The sequence below is a fragment of the Schistocerca gregaria genome, chromosome 2 (assembly GCF_023897955.1).
Source record: "Schistocerca gregaria isolate iqSchGreg1 chromosome 2, iqSchGreg1.2, whole genome shotgun sequence".
Taxonomy (NCBI): domain Eukaryota; kingdom Metazoa; phylum Arthropoda; class Insecta; order Orthoptera; family Acrididae; genus Schistocerca; species Schistocerca gregaria.
The window spans coordinates 637,974,752-637,992,808 of record NC_064921.1 but is presented as its reverse complement, the minus strand read 5'-3'; the positions used below and the strand labels follow the sequence as shown (position 1 = coordinate 637,992,808).

The 18,057-nt window shown below is 45.5% G+C and overlaps 1 protein-coding gene across 3 annotated transcripts in view; it reads right to left on the bottom strand.

Moving 5' to 3' along the window:
* The window catches only part of LOC126334675 (uncharacterized), a 49,987-nt gene that overhangs the window by 20,175 nt on the left and 11,755 nt on the right, over window positions 1-18,057 (bottom strand). For 2 of the 3 annotated variants that reach the window (XM_049997146.1, XM_049997147.1), the window contains exon 4: window positions 6,589-6,741. The exons of the other annotated variant lie outside the window; for it this stretch is intronic. In XM_049997146.1, coding sequence (XP_049853103.1) covers window positions 6,589-6,741 — 153 coding nt within the window. The remainder of the gene's footprint in view (window positions 1-6,588; window positions 6,742-18,057) is intronic. 3 annotated transcript variants of the gene reach the window in all.

The window sequence follows — 18,057 nt, the reverse complement described above, 5'->3', positions numbered from 1 at the left end:
AAGTATTCCACCAGCTACGTTCGTTTTTCTAAATTCTAATTTCCTTGTCCTGTTCCAGACCTCACGCCAGCCTGCGTGAGCTAAATCGCGTGCCTTTCGGCATCCTCTAGTAACACGGTGTTGGCTCTCCTGCCAACTACAACACAAGTTCTGCAGCATCTGCAACAATCCGACGCCTTGAGATCACAGTTATCAATCGTCCTCCATAGAGTCTCAGAATGACACCGCCCCCCCCCCCATTTTCATCTGTTTCCAAAATTTAAAGACACTTTCGAGGACTTCAGTTTGATAGTGATAAAGTGGTGCAAGTAGACTTGGGGTTGCTACCCCTTCAACAAAGTCGAACATTGTACTATGATGGTATTAACAAACAGGTCTCTTGTTGGGAAAAACGTGGTCATCGCCAGAGTGATTATGCGGAGACATGAAGAATAAAGATGTAGAATGTTAATAAAGTTTGTTTCATTGAAAACGCTTTAAGAGTTTTCGCATAAAAATTATGAAGCATTACTTTCCAGCAAGTCCTCTCGTATCTAGTGTGATGTTACAAATTTCAGCTACTCCCTGTGTATAAATAACTATCTCTATATTTTTTGAAGTGGTCTGCAAGCTCTCTAAAGCTTCTGGACCTAATCCACCAGCACTATGTCTGGAATATTGTTTGGGGTGGGTCTACTGGTGTTATGTCTGGGGTAATGACTGAAGTTGGATCCACTAGCATTATGCCCTGGATATTTTTCAGGATGGTTCCATCTGCATTATATCTGGGAGAGAGTCCAAAGATGAATCCACTCACGTTAAATCTGGCTAGCATCCAACTGTAGATTCATCCCACGGTAGGTTAGAGGTAGAGTTTGAAGGTGGATCCACCACCATTAAGACTTGGGTAATGTCCAGAAGTGAATTAACCAGTAGTGGTCTGGAGGGATAGGAACTGGAGGCCCCCCAAGAGGAATCGTCATACAAAGGAGAGTAATTGAGCGATGTGAGTGTACATTTATAACAGGATAACGTCAATACCCCACTTTAGCACCAATCCATGCATGTATGTATTTTAGCATGTGTTATCTTTGACACTTGGAAGAAGTATAGTTTGTACATCCTCTGATTGGTTGGGTAATCTGAATCACACTTGCGTGGTAAAAGAGGTAACCCATCTTGAAATGTAAACAATAACAGCACATACCGTATATATTTGAACATTTACAAATATGGAAAAAACTGAAAAACGGGAAAATCGAAAAAAAAGAAAGAAAATACACAGGAAAGGAAACAGAAAAAATATAAAAAAGATTAAATTTAACAATGTCCCGATAAAAGCTACAAATTGTACCAATGAAGAGAACTATTAACACTCACGGCACCATCTGCACCCAAAATGACTGAGAGACCTGCGCCAAAGATTAAGAAAGTGTGCAGACCACTTGAAAGAAATAGACACGAAAATAATACAGGGAGAGTAATCAGAATATGCTGTAGCGAAGAGCTGTAGCTCTTTGATATAACGACTATATACAGAAGGCGGCACCACCCATGCATATACATATTCTATAATGGTGGAAAGACAGTGAATTCTGCAGACATGGTGTCAAGACGAAATTGACATGTTCCCAATATTCCTGTGTAATTGAGAAAGCAGTATATTATTCCGAATTCGTATTACACAAGGCTATAAGACAACATAAAATCCTTAAAACCTGTCATTGAAGTATTCACATAAAGTGTGCTACACATTTTTCAAATTATCTAGCCGTATTTACATCACATTCACAGATACAAGATTCTGGTATGGTGTAAACTGGTTGTCATCTATTCCTTTCGTAAACTGATAGTTCTATTCATAGGAATATAGGGTGAAAATCCTGCTCTCATACGAAATCGCACCCCAGACCATAATTCCACATGTAGGTCCTGCGGATCTAGCACGCAGACAGGTTGGTTGCAGGCCCTCAACTGACCTTCTAACCAACACACCACCACTGGCACCAATGCAGAACCAGCTTTCATCATAAAAAACAAAAGACCTCCACCCTGCCCTCCAATAAGCTCTCGCTCGACATCACTGAAGTCGTAAATGGCTGTGGTTTGGGGCCAATGGAACGCACGCTACAGAGCGTCTGGCTCGGAGTTGTCATTGATATAACCGATTTGGAACAGTTTCTTGTTGTCACTGTGGTGCCAGCTACAGCTCGAATTCGTGCTGCAGACACAGTACGATGCGCCACCGGCATACGACGCATACAATGGTGTTCCCTCTCGGTAGTGCCGCATAGCCGTCCGGGACCCGTTCTTCTTGCGACTGTACATCCTCGTGATTACCGCTGGCAGCAGTCATGTATGGCGCCTACATTCCTGGTTCAAAAATGGTTCAAATGGCTCTGAGCACTATGGGACTCAACTGCTGTGGTCATTAGTCCCCTAGAACTTAGAACTACTTAAACCTAACTAACCTAAGGACATTACAAACTAACCTAAGGACATTACACACATCCAAGCCCGAGGCAGGATTCGAATCTGCGACCGTAGCAGTCGCACGGTTCCGGACTGCGCGCCTAGAACCGCGAGACCACCGCGGCCGGCCCTACATTCCTGCCCAGTGTTTCTGCAGTATAGCTGAAGGAACATCCAGCTTCTCGTAGCCCTATTACGCGGCCTCGTTCAAACTCAGTGATGTGCTGTTAATGGCGTCTTTATCACCTCAAAGGCACTCTTGACTAACATCAACTCACAATGTCTAATCTCAAAGGCAACTAATGCTCACGACATTTACAGCGTGTATTTACAGCAAATCCGATTTGCATCCTCATAGATGCGCTACTAGCACCACCCATGCGACTGGCGCTAACTGTGGACAGAAATCACCTTTCAGAGGTAGAAACACACCTACCAACTTTCGTTTATGTCGTACAATTCTTTCTTGGTGTTGCCATTTCTTTCCTTCAGCGTATTAGCTACAATTTTTCGTGGATTATATTTATAGATGTACAGTTAACATAGCTATTATTCTGCGATTGTGTTATAAGCAGTATGACATCAACAAAGATTGTATAACAAACATTTCAGAATAATTCCGTTATGAAATTTACTGACTATTTATCTTGGCCCAACTACATAAGCGAGTGCCAGCCGCCATAGCTTGAAGGCCTGCATAAACCAATCTTTGGACTGAAGACGACAACAAGCTATAATATATAATTCACTTGATACATGAAATACATGAATATCAAGAGCTCAGATGGAAACCCAGTTCTAAGCAAAGAGGGGAAAGCGGAAAGGTGGCAGGAGTATATAGGGGGTCTATACAAGGGAGATGTACTTCAGGACAATATTATGGAAATGTAAGAGGATGTAGATGAAGTTGAAATGATACTGCGTGAAGAGTTTGACAGAGCACTGAAAGACCTAAGTCGAAACAAGGTCCCGGGAGTAGACAACATTCCATTAGAACTACTGACAGCCTTGGGAAGCCAGGCCTAACAAAACTCTACCATCTAGTGAACAAGATATATGAGATAAGCGAAATACCCTAAGACTTCAGGAGGAATATAATACACTCCTGGAAATTGAAATAAGAACACTGTGAATTCATTGTCCGAGGAAGGGGAAACTTTATTGACACATTCCTGGGGTCAGATACATCACATGATCACACTGACAGAACCACAGGCACATAGACACAGGCAACAGAGCATGCACAATGTCGGCACTAGTACAGTGTATATCCACCTTTCGCAGCAATGCAGGCTGCTATTCTCCCATGCAGACGATCGTAGAGATGCTGGATGTAGTCCTGTGGAACGGCTTGCCATGCCATTTCCACCTGGCGCCTCAGTTGGACCAGCGTTCGTGCTGGACGTGCAGACCGCGTGAGACGACGCTTCATCCAGTCCCAAATATGCTCAATGGGGGACAGATCCGGAGATCTTGCTGGCCAGGGTAGTTGACTTACACCTTCTAGAGCACGTTGGGTGGCACGGGACACATGCGGACGTGCATTGTCCTGTTGGAACAGCAAGTTCCCTTGCCGGTCTAGGAATGGTAGAACGATGGGTTCGATGACGGTTTGGATGTACCATACACTATTCAGTGTCCCCTCGACGATCACCAGAGGTGTACGGCCAGTGTAGGAGATCGCTCCCCACACCATGATGCCGGGTGTTGGCCCTGTGTGCCTCGGTCGTATGCAGTCCTGATTGTGGCGCTCACCTGCACGACGCGACTCTCATCGCTGAAGACGACACATCTCCATTCGTCCCTCCATTCACGCCTGTCGCGACACCACTGGAGGCGGGCTGCACGCTGTTGGGGCGTGAGCGGAAGACGGCCTAACTGTGTGCGGGACCGTAGCCCAGCTTCATGGAGACGGTTGCGAATGGTTCTCGCCGATACCCCAGGAGCAACAGTGTCCCTAATTTGCTGGGAAGTGGCGGTGCGGTCCCCTACGGCACTGCGTAGGATCCTACAGTCTTGGCGTGCATCGGTGCGTCGCTGCGGTCCGGTCCCAAGTGGACGGGAACGTACACCTTCCGCCGACCACTGGCGACAACATCGATGTAATGTGGAGAGCTCACGCCCCACGTGTTGAGCAATTCGGCGGTACGTCCACCCGGCCTTCCGCATGCCCACTATACGCCCTCGCTCAAAGTCGGTCAACTGCACATACGGTTCACGTCCACGCTGTCGCGGCATGCTACCAGTGTTAAAGACTGCGATGGAGCTCCGTATGCCACGGCAAACTGGCTGACACTGACGGCGGCGGTGCACAAATGCTGCGCAGCTAGCGCCATTCGACGGCCAACACCGCGGTTCCTGGTGTGTCCGCTGTGCCGTGCGTGTGATCATTGCTTGTACAGCCCTCTCGCAGTGTCCGGAGCAAGTATGGTGGGTCTGACACATCGGTGTCAATGTGTTCTTTTTTCCATTTCCAGGAATGTAATTCGAATCCCAAAGAAAGCAGGTGTTGACAGATGTGAAAATTACCGAACTATCAGTTTAGTGAGCCACGGCTGCAAAATACTAACACGAATTCTTTACGGACGATTGGAGAAACTGGTAGAAGCCGACCTCGGGGAAGATCAGTTTGGATTTCGTAGAAATGTTGGAACACGTGAGGCAATTCTGACCCTACGACTTATCTTAGAAGAAAGATTAATGAAAGGCAAACCTACGTTTCTAGCATTTGTAGACTTAGAGAAAACTTTTGACAATGTTGACTGGAATACTCTCTTTCGAATTCTGAAGGTGGCAGGGGTAAAATACAGAGAGCGGAAGGCTATTTGCAATTTGTGCAGAAACCAGATGGACGTTATAAGAATCGATGGGCATGAAAGTGAAGCAGTGGTTGGGACGAAAGTGAGACAGGGCTGTAGTCTCTCCCCGATGTTATTCACTCAGTATATTGAGCAAGCAGTAAAGGAAACAAAACAAAAATTCGGAGTAGGAATTGAAATCCATGGAGAAGAAATAATAACTTTGAGGTTCGCCGATGACATAGTAATTCAGTCAGAGGTAACAAAGGGCCTGGAAGAGTAGCTGAACGGAATGGACACTGTCTTGAAAGGAGTATATAAGATGAACATCAACAAAAGCAAAACGAGGATAATGGAATGTAGTCGAATTAAGTCGGGCGATGCTGCAGGAATTAGATTAGGAAATGAGACGCTTAAAGTAGTAAATGAGTTTTGCTATTTGGAGAGCAAAATAACTGATGATGGTCGAAGTAGAGAGGATATAAAGTGTGGACTGGCAATGGCAAGGAAAGCGTTTTTGAAGAAGACAAATTGTTAACATCGAGTATAGGTTTAAGTGTCAGGAAGTCGTTTCTGAAAGTATTTGTATGGAGTGTAGATGTGTATGGAAGTGAAACGTGGACGATAAATAGTTCGAAAAAGAAGAGAATAGAAGCTTTCGATATGTGGTGCCACAGAATAATGCTGAAAATTAGATTGGTAAATCACATAACTAATGACGAGGTAATGAATAGAGTTGGGGAGAGGAGAAATTTGTAGCACACTTTAGCTAGAAGAAGGGATCGGTTGGTAGGACATGTTCTGAAGCATCAAGGGGTCACCAATTTAGTATTGGAGGGCAGAGTGGAGGGTAAAAATCGTAGACGGGGACCAAGAGATGAATACACTAAGCAGATTCAAAAGAATGTAGGTCGCAGTAAGTACTGGGTGATGAAGAAGCTTGCACAGGATAGAGTAGCATGGAGAGCTGCATCAAACCAGTCTCAGAACTGAAGACCACAACAACAACAACATGAAATCTCAACTAAATCAATAAAATTTGACAGTCAATAAGGTAAAACTAAGAGCATAGTGTAGAAAAATTAAAATTACAAAATATGTACTTTGTGTCCAATGTGCTCTAGATAAGGTACAGAATGGTATTTCGGATTCACGAACGAAGAACGTATTGGGCTGCGCCTTTGGGACAAAACAGGTGACGAGAAGCTTTCCTCCCCACCCCTCGCCCCCACACACTGTCTTATCTTGACAGCACCAATTACATGAGTAAATTCTGACACAGACAGTGCAATGGCTTGCAGAGTACAGACATAGAAAACAGCCTAGCTGTGGCTGTCACCTTGAGGCTGACGATCCGGATGGCCTGATCGACGGTCATCTCGACGCGCACACGGTCGCGCAGGCGCAGGTTGATGGTGCCGTGTGGTGTCGCCACCAACGCGCCGCCGCCCGTGACGCCGTCCACCATGTCTGGGTCGCACCACCCATCTTGCTGTCGGCATTCAGATCGTCCCGTCAGCTACACCAGTCCCCAGAAATAACCACTGTTTTGTTGATTAGGTACATATACACTACTGGCCATTAAAATTACTGCACCAAGAAGAAATGCAGATGATAAACGGGTATTCATTGGACCCAGGTTCGTCGTCGAGCACACCATCGCAGGCACTCCTGTCTGTGATGCAGCGTCAAGGGTAACCGCACCCATGGTCTCCGAGCTGATAGTCCATGCTGCTGCAAACGTCGTCGAACTGTTCGTGCAGATGGTTGTCGTCTTGCATGAAGACATGTGATTACATTTTAACGCAATTTGATGCATAGATCCTGAGGAATAAGTACCCAGAACAACCACATCTGGACGTAATAAAGGCCTCGATACGCCTGGGCATTGAGTCAAACAGAGCTTGGATGGCGTGTACAGGTACAGCTGCCCATGCAGCTTCAACACGATAACAAAGTTCACCAAGAATAGTGTCTGGCGTATTGTGACGAGCCAGTTGCTCGGCCACCATTGACCAGACGTTTTCAATTGGTAAGAGATCTGGAGAATGTGCTGGCCAGGTCAGCAGTCGAACATTTTCTGTATACAGAAAGACCCGTACAGAACCTGCAACATGCGGTCGTGCATTATCCTGCTCAAATGTAGAGTTTCGCCGGGATCGAATCAAGGGTAGAGCCACGGGTCGTAACACATCTGAAATGTAACGTCCACTGTTCAATGTGCCGTCAATGCGAAGAAGAGGTGACCGATACGTGTAACCAATGGCACCCCATACCATCACGCCGGGTGATACGCCAGTACGGCGATGACGAATACACGCTCCCAATGTGCGTTCACCGCGATGTCGCCAAACACGGATGCGACCATCATGATGCTAAACAGAACCTGGATTCATCCGAAAAAATGACGTTTTGCCATTCGTGCACCCAGGTTCGTCGTCGAGTACACCATCGCAGGCGCTCCTGTCTGTGATGCAGCGTCAAGGGTAACCGCACCCATGGTCGCCGACCTGATAGTCCATGCTGCTGCAAACGTCGTCGAACTGTTCGTGCAGATGGTTGTCGTCTTGCAAACGTCCCCATCTGTTGAATCATGGATCGAGATGTGGCTGCACGATCCATTACAGCCATGCGGATAAGATGCCTGTCACCTCGATTGCTAGTGATACGAGGCCGTTGGGATCCAGCACGGCTTTCCGTATTACCCTCCTGAACCCACTGATTCCATATTCTGCTAACAGTCATTGGATTCGACCAACGCGAGCAACAATGTCGCCATACGATAAACGGCATTCGCGATAGCCTACAATCCGACCTCTAACAAAGTCGGAAACTTGATGGTACACATTTCTCCTCCTTACACGAAGCACCACAACAACGTTTCACCAGGCAACGCCGGTCAATTGCTGTTTGTGTATGAGAAATCGGTTGGAAACTTCCCTCATGTCATCATGTTGTAGGTGTCGCCACCGGCGTCAACCTTGTGTGAATGCTCTGAATAGGTAATCATATGCATATCACAGCAACTTCTTCTTGTCGGTTAAATTTCGCGTCTGTAGCACGTCATATTCGTGGTGTAGCAATTTTAATGGCCGGCAGTGTAACAATAAGCCGCAACACGTCACAGTAAATCAAAATTTTAACATCAATAAAAATATTAAATTACTGAAAACTTCGAAAAAGAATAAGCTTTATAATACTTAAAAATGGTTAAACACCAAATGCAGAGCACTTAAGTTTTCTCGTTGGAGGAAGTTTCTTGTCGGCACAGACTCTAAATGTTCTGCAGCCTATATAGCAAATGTACCTGGCAGATACAACAGTTCAGATGGTATAGAACACTATCCATTTCTTGCACAGGCAGAAGGAAGCTGTGGCCTTCTGCTGAGTCCCTGGTCACATGACGATAGAGGGGAATGAGTAAGCTGGCAGGGCAGCAGAAACAGTCAACAAAGAAAATACCACAGTTCTCCTTAACATCCCACTACTGGCTATGGTGTCATGGGTGGCAAAGGAATGTTGGCTGAGTGGGAAAGACAGTGTCGCCGGCCGGAGTGGCCGAGCGGTTCTAGGCGCTACAGTCATAACCGCGCGACCGCTACGGTCGCAGGTTCGAATCCTGCCTCGGGCGTGGATGTGTGTGATGTCCTTAGGTTAGTTAGGTTTAAGCAGTTCTAAGTTCGAGGGAACTGATGATCTCAGAAGTTAAGTCGCATAGTGCTCAGAGCCATTTGAACCATTTTTGGAAGATAGTGTCTGGAAGAGGCCAAAAACAAGTTGCGGTCACAAGAATGAGACTTTCACGCTGCAGCGGAGTGTGCGCTGATATGAAACCTCCTGGCAGATTAAAAGTTTCATATCAGCGCACACTCTGCTGCAGAGTGAAAATCTCACTCTGGAAACATCCCCCAGGCTGTGGCTAGGCCATGCCTCCGCAACATCCTTTCTTTCAGGAGTGCTAGTTCTGCAAGGTTCGCAGGAGAGCTTCTGTAAAGTTTGGAAGGTAGGAGACGGGTACTGGCAGAAGTAAAGCTGTGAGTACCGGCCGTGAATCGTGCTTCGGTAGCTCAGATGGTAGAGCACTTGCCCGCGAAAGACAAAGGTCTCGAGTTCGAGTCTCGGTCGGGCACACAGTTTTAATCTGCCAGGAAGTTTCATATCAGCGCACACTCCGCTGCAGAGTGAAAATCTCATTCTGGAAACATCCCCCAGGCTGTGCTAGGCCATGTCTCCGCAATATCCTTTCTTTCAGGAGTGCTAGTTCTGCAAGGGTCGCAGGAGAGCTTCTGTAAAGTTTGGAAGGTAGGAGACGGGTACTGGCAGAAGTAAAGCTGTGAGTACCGGCTGTGAGTCGTGGTTCGGTAGCTCAGATGGTAGAGCACTTGCCCGCGAAAGGCAAAGGTTCCGAGTTCGAGTCTCGGTCGGGCACACAGTTTTAATCTGCCAGGAAGTTTCAAGTTGCGGTCAGTTAAACCAACTATTCGACCATGACGCAATTCCATTCGAACTCCATGAATGGGAGAAGTGATTCCACGCAGCTCCAAATCGTACACTGCTTAATGACACATGTTTATCTCTTGAGGAATGGAGACCCACCGGAATGAAGTGTTTGCGGAGACGCACTCACGGTGCACCATGTTTTAACATCGTGTGTTTTGTATGCTGATAGAAGAGAAGCCTTTGGTCTACTAAAAGACTTACCTTCAATTTTAGGTGACGAAACAATAGAAAGGAAAATGACATTTTTACGGTGTCTGAATTCCTGCTCAATGTATTTCGACGACCATTTCAAAGTGTCTTTGGGTGTCTGGCTCATACTATTATTTGCGCGATCAACAAGCCATCTTAATATCATCCAGAGTTTTATGAATACTGTTAATTCATAGCAATTATATGAATATATCTCCTCGAGGCTATAGATGAAATTTTTTATAAATGTGGCTTTAGTTACATCGTGTTTGCCTTTAGTTTTAACAAGAGTGACTCCTCCTGAACCAATATCATGATATCGATAAACGACGTTGGTGACTACGCTGTTTAGCGCCAACAGTTTTAAGTCCATCCGAGCATCAAAAATACACTCCTGGAAATGTAAAAAAGAACACATTGACACCGGTGTGTCAGACCCACCAATTTGCTCCGGACACTGCGAGAGGGCTGTACAAGCAATGATCACACGCACGGCACAGCGGACACACCAGGAACCGCGGTGTTGGCCGTCGAATGGCGCTAGCTGCGCAGCATTTGTGCACCGCCGCCGTCAGTGTCAGGCAGTTTGCCGTGGCATACGGAGCTCCATCGCAGTCTTTATAACACTGGTAGCATGCCGCGACAGCGTGGACGTGAACCGTATGTGCAGTTGACCGACTTTGAGCGAGGGCGTATAGTGGGCATGCGGGAGGCCGGGTGGACGTACCGCCGAATTGCTCAACACGTGGGGCGTGAGGTCTCCACAGTACATCGATGTTGTCGCCAGTGGTCGGCGGAAGGTGCACGTGCCCGTCGACCTGGGACCGGACGGCAGCGACGCACAGATGCACGCCAAGACCGTAGGTTCCTACGCTGTGCCGTAGGGGACCGCACCGCCACTTCCCAGCAAATTAGGGACACTGTTGCTCCTGGGGTATCGGCGAGGACCATTCGCAACCGTCTCCATGAAGCTAGGCTACGGTCCCGCACACCGTTAGGCCGTCTTCCGCTCACGCCCCAACATCGTGCAGCCCGCCTCCAGTGGTGTCGCGACAGGCGTGAATGGAGGGACGAATGGAGATGTGTCGTCTTCAGCGATGAGAGTCGCTTCTGCCTTGGTGCCAATGATGGTCGTATGCGTGTTTGGCGCCGTGCAGGTGAGCGCCACAATCAGGACTAAATTCGACCGAGGCACACAGGGCCAACACCCGGCATCATGGTGTGGGGAGCGATCTCCTACACTGGCCGTACACCTCTGGTGATCGTCGAGGGGACACTGAATAGTGCACGGTACATCCAAACCGTCATCGAACCCATCGTTCTACCATTCCTAGACCGGCAAGGGAACTTGCTGTTCCAACAGGACAATGCACGTCCGCATGTATCCCGTGCCACCCAACATACTCTAGAAGGTGTAAGTCAACTACCCTGGCCAGCAAGATCTCCGGATCTGTCCCCCATTGAGCATATTTGGGACTGGATGAAGCGTCGTCTCACGCGGTCTGCACGTCCAGCACGAACGCTGGTCCAACTGAGGCGCCAGGTGGAAATGGCATGGCAAGCCGTTCCACAGGACTACATCCAGCATCTCTACGATCGTCTGCATGGGAGAATAGCAGCCTGCATTGCTGCGAAAGGTGGATATACACTGTACTAGTGCCGACATTGTGCATGCTCTGTTGCCTGTGTCTATGTGCCTGTGGTTCTGTCAGTGTGATCATGTGATGTATCTGACCCCAGGAATGTGTCAATAAAGTTTCCCCTTCCTGGGACAATGAATTCACGGTGTTCTTATTTCAATTTCCAGGAGTGTAGTAATAGTTTATTGGTAAAAAACATTTTCGCTGCCAGGCTAAGTGTTCCTGCCAAACACTGAGTAGAATAGCTTACTAAAATAAGCAAAAACATAATGGGTTCATGACAATTGTGTCATCATCCAAAGCAGAGGAAAAATTTCGTGATGAAGTATGGCTGCTTATTTCAAAAATATACTATAAACATGTATGCACTGCCCACTCGCAACTTCTCTTGACAGAGAAACAGTCCGTGCCTCAAAGACCATGTTCAATTCAGAGGCGTATCAGGAATACTTTATGTTGCCTCTCGGCTGAAATCAGCTAAAACTCTACTGGGCAGTAGGGCACAAGTATCTCTCCCTTCCTCAATAGCACGTTTGGGGGAACAGCACATTGTATCACAGTAAAAATATATAAGCCAACTGTATATGAAAATTCGTCATCCCGGAATTTAAATGTCCTTTTACCACATAAGTGGTCTATTTTTAAATGATAAGGACGTAAATATAATGTTTTTAAATTGAAGCCAAGGAGAGTAGACTGAAAACTTCAAACTTAATGGGATTGATGTGTAGTGTGCGCTGCATGATTACAGAGTTGATCGTTTGGCCGATTAACCAAGTGCCAATTTTAGAAAGCTAAAAAAATCTCCAATCTTCTCAAAATCACACATACTTCCTTATAGCAGGCAGTGATTTCATTTGGCAAATGAATCTTGAGTGTATAATGGGAACAAACGACATAGGAACGAAAGTTAGCCGGCCGTGGTGGCCGAGCGGTTCTAGGCGCTTCAAGCTGGAACCGCGCCACCGCTACGGTCGCAGGTTCGAATCCTGCCTCGGGCATGGATGTGTGTGATGTCCTTAGGCTAGTTAGGTTTAAATAGTTCTAAGTTCTAGGGGACTGATGACCTCAGATGTTTAGTCCCATAGTGCTCAGAGCCATTTGAACCATTTGAACGAAAGTTATTCTCTTGGTTAGATTCACTTATGTAGATTAATACACTGAAGGAATAAAATCGCAACAACAAAAAAGAGTTTTGCGACATAAACGAAAGGTGGGATTTGCTTGTCTACATCTGAAAGATGAGTATTTACATTTCGCGACAGTCGCGTAAGAGTTGCACTAGAGTGCCACTATGAGAATGGAAATCAGATTTGATTTAAATACACGAAGCAAATGTCGTGAGAGTTAATTACTATTGAAATTGGACGTGTTGTTTGTCAAGAATGCCTTTAAGGTGACAAAGACACCATTAACAGCACCTCACTGAGTTTGAACGAGGTAGTGTGACAGAGCTACAAGAAGCTGGATGTTCCTTCTGCTACATTGCAGAAACACTGGCAGGAATGTAGCCGCTGTACATGATTGCCGGCAGCAGTAGTCAAGAGAATTTGCGGTCGCAAGAAGAGCGGGCTCCGAACACCCACATGGCACTACCGAGATGGAAGACCATTGTGTTCATCGTATGCCTTTGGCGCATCGTATTGGGTCTGGAGCAGGAATTCGAGCAGCAGTTGGCATCACAGGACAACAAACTGTTACAAATCAGTTACATCTCTGCCAGCTCCGAGCCCGACGTCCTTCAGTGTGCATTCTACTGACTCCAAACCATCACAGTCTATGACTTCAGTGGTGTCAAACGATAGCTCATTCAAGGGGAGGGTGGAGGTCTGTTGTCTTTTTTCATGAAAGCTGGTGTTCTGCCTCCGTGCCAATTATGGCTGTGTGTTGGTTAGGAGGAGATCAATTGAGGGCCTGCAACCAACCGGCCTGTTTGCGACTGGACTTACACCTGGAGTTATGGCCTGGGGTGCGATTCCATATGACTGCAAAATTGTGCTTCAATATTGTGATCCGGCCTGCTGCACTATCATTCACGAACAGCATTACAGAGGGTGTTTTCCAATAAGATAACACTCGCCCACATACATCTGTTTCAACACAATATGTTCTACTGAGTGTCGACACATTGCTTTGAACTATTCGATCATCCGGTCTGCTTCCTGCCGAGCACATGTGAGATTCATCGCACGACAACTCCAGCGTAATCCACAGACAACATTAACCGTCCCTGTTTCGCTCCATCAAACGCAACAAGCACAGAACTCCAGCCGACAAACTGACATCATGCACCTATTCAACACAATGCATGCACATTCGCATGCTTGTTCTTAACATTCTGGTGGTTACACCGCTTATCAATGTAACAGCATTTTACATTTGCAATGGCTTATTTCGCTTTTACATTAACCTGTGGTCTTGCAATGTTAGTCACTTAAATATGTTGCCTAGAGAAACGCGTTCCCGAAATTTCTTTTCTCTACAATTATTATTTTTTGGTGTCGCGATTTTCTCCGCCAGCGTATACAGGGTGGTCCATTGATAGTGACTGGGTGAAATATCTCACGAAAAAAGCATCAAACGAAAAAACTACAAAGAACGAAACTTGTCTAGCTTGAAGGGGGAAGCCAGATGGCGCTACGGTTGGCCCGCTAGATGGCGCTGCCGTATGTCAAACGGATATCAACAGCGTTTTTTTTTTTAAATAGAAACCCCCATTTTTATTAAATATTCGTGTAGTACGTAAAGAATTATGAATGTTTTAGTTGGACCACTTTTATCGCTTTGTGATAGATGGCGCTGTAATAGTCACAAACGTATAAGTAACATCCCGCTAGTGCGGACGGTATTTGCTTCGTGATACATTACCCGTGTTAAAATGGACCATTTACCAATTGCGGAAAAGGTCGATATCATGTTGATGTATGGTTATAGTGACCAAAATGCCCAACGGGTGTCTGCTATGTATGCTGCTCGGTATCCTAGAAGACATCATCAAAGTGTCCGGACCGTTCGCGGGATAGTTACGTTATATAAGGAAACAGGAAGTGTTCAGCCACATGTGAAACGTGAACCACGACCTGCAACAAATGATGATGCCCAAGTAGGTGTTTCAGCTGCTGTCGCGGCTAATCCGCACATCAGTAGCAGACAAATTGCGTGAGAGCCGGGAATCTCAAAAATGTCGTTGTTGAGAATGCTACATCAACATGGATTGCACATTTCTATGCACCAGAAATTGCATGGCGACGACTTTGAACGTCGTGTACAGTTCTGTCACAGGGCACAAGAGAACTTACGGGACTTAGACACATTTTTTGCACGCGTTCTATTTACCAACGACGCGTCACTCACCAACAGCGGTTACGTAAACCGGCATAATATGCACTATTGGGCAACGGAAAATCCACGATGGCTCCGACAAGTGGAACATCAGCGACCTTGGCAGGTTAATGTATGGTGCGGCATTACGGGAGGAAGGATAATTGGTCCCCATTTCATCGATGGCAATCTAAATGGTGCAATGTAAGCTGATTTCCTACGTAATGTTCTACGGATGTTACTACGAGATGTTTCAGTGCATGACAGAATGGCGATGTACTTCCAACATTATGGATGTCCGGCACATAGCTCGCATGCGGTTGAAGCGGTATTGAATAGCATATTTCATGACAGGTGGATTGGTCGTCGAAGCACCATACCATGGCCCGCACGTTCACCGGATCTGACGTCCCCGAATTTCTTTCTGTGGGGAAAGTTAAAGGATATTTGCTATCGTGATCCACCGACAACGCCTGACAACATGCGTCAGCGCACTGCCAATACATGTACGAATATTACGGAAGGCGAACTACTCGCTGTTGAGAGGAATGTCATCATACGTATTGCCAAATGCATTGAGGTTGACGGACATCAGAGAAACGACAAGACTTGTGAAAAAGATGGCCTTGTAGCACTGAGACTTTGGCACTGGAAGTAGTACTGCTATCTTTGGCGTTATGACGTAGTGATTCGTACTCTTCACACTTCGATGGTTTCTGGAATTTTCGAAGATGAGGGAGCCTTTTCTCTGGCGGGAGCATTGTCTTGCTATTTATTGCATTAATGTGGTATTTACAGGTAATCACGCTGTAACAGCATGCGCTCTCAGAAATGATAAGTTCACAAAGGTACATGTATCACATTGGAACAACCGAAATAACATGTTCAAATGTACCTACGTTCTGTATTTTAATTTGAAAAAACCTACCTGTTACCAACTGTTCGTCTAAAATTGTGAACCATATGTTTGTGACTATTACAGCGCCATCTATCACAAAGCGAAAAAGGTGGTCCAGCTAAAACATTCATATTTCTTTACGTACTACACGAATATCTAATAAAAATGGGGGTTCCTATTTTTTTTAAAAAAAACAGAGTTGATATCCGTTTGCCCTATGGCAGCGCCATCTAGCGGGCCAACCATAGAGCCATCTGGTTTCCCCCTTCAAGCTAGACAAGTTTCGTTCTTTGTAGTTTTTTTGTTTGACGCTTATTTCGTGAGATATTTGGCGCGGTCACGATCAATGGACCACCCTGTATAGCGCTGAAATACTTTAATGTATTTTTAAGTACTGTCTCTCTTTTGATAAATAGAATTCAAAATATTTCTGGGCGTGGTCGCAACATCGGTACCAGTCGGCTTCAGCTCTGGGTAAAATGAGATTTTCTCCATCCCATGTGGTACTAAGTCTTGCTCTGCATGAATCAGAAAGGACTTCGTAGGCAGCAAATGATTTGTAAATGCTTTTCCATAGTAGTATTTTCAACCACGTGTAGTGGTAGCAATTGTTTCACATCAAATTGTATACCCGAGGCAGAATGCGGTGCTACCACTCTTTCATTGTGACGAGCCTCCACACCGGGTAGTCACCCGATTATGCGTTACCTCAACGTTCTTCAGGCGTTATTGCTGGTCAATATACCCTGTCGCCAGACTGCATGAAGTATTTATAAAACTGCTTCCAACTAGTAGCTGAAGTACTTTCGCTGATCTTACTCTAAGATCCCACGGTTGTTACAACATAGTAATATCGTTATCAAATGCTGGAAAATGTATATAACTATAAAAATACTAAAAAATTTATAATTGGTAGTATCAACCAGCCTCTCGAAGAAGCTACATTTAAAACGGATTTAAAACTTTCAGTGCTGTACCTTGGTATCAGTTGTGCAGATATCCTTAGCTGTCACATACGCTGGTCCGTTCCATGAGCTTTATAACCCAGTTAGAAGTTCATTTATCAACTGTACACCTACGTGTCCGGAATAAGAACACATGAAGTACTGGACTAGTCAGGTCCCCGATTCTCTCCTTCCGGAATAAGTAAACGAAAGTGGAAACAAAGTGGCCATCACCAGAAACTACCTTTCTGTTAGAAATCACATGTCGCTGTACAGCATGGGGAACAATAAACAAAAACAACGTTTACACGCTTCAAATAATCCAAACTAAAGCCCTAAGATGAATATTAGGAGCACTACGACGGAGACAGACCACCAAGTGATGGGACAACCGTGAAAACACGACTAAGAAGTGTACCAGAAACTAGACAATCAGAGAAACGACAAGACTTGTGAAAAAGATGGCCCTGTAGCACTGAGACTTTGGCACTGGAAGTAGTACTGCTATCTTTGGCGTTATGACGTAGTGACTCGTACTCTTCACACTTCGATGGCTTCTGGAATTTTCGAAGATGAGGGAGCCTTTTCTCTGGCGGGAGCATTGTCTTGCTATTTAACATCAACAGTGCCCAAGTGCTACTGGCCGCGCGCATGTATTAGTATGTAATGTATGTAGTATGTGAGTTTAGAGCTGTTGTTTGGACTCTGCAAGAAGCAGTCGTGGGCAGCCGCGTCGTGCATAAATTGTTTGAAGAATTGGCTATAGATATGATTACGAGTTGAAGGTATTAAATCGGTTCGTAAGGTACTAGTAATTATGATTCAGTCTATTCGCGCAAAGTTGCGCGGAATTATTTACGATATTTGTGGAAGAAAATGCATCGTTGTTGTTGGCCAGTAACTTTCGTTAGTGAAGCGTGTAGATATTTGAACTGATACGAAACGGTATACGTGAATAGTGAAATCCTCTAAATTTATATGAAAAGATAATGCAGCAATAGTTACTTCAGTATAACAGTGAAATGAGCTTAACTTTAAACATATGAGTGGATGAGCTTAGGCATTGTTAGGGAGTATGTTACATGCCAAACGATAATAAAACAAACTACTATTAATATGTACTGTCATTATTGTAAAGCGGCGTTTCCAATTTTGTAATTGAGGAACTTTAATATTTGAAAAGAATGAGAGACAAGCGTTGGTATCGGGCACGTGGTCAGTTCTGTTTAGTAACGAAGCCTGTTCTATGCATAGAGCTCTCATACTCGTGTCCGATAGCCACAAAAACAATCAACTAATTATTTAAATTTTTTCCA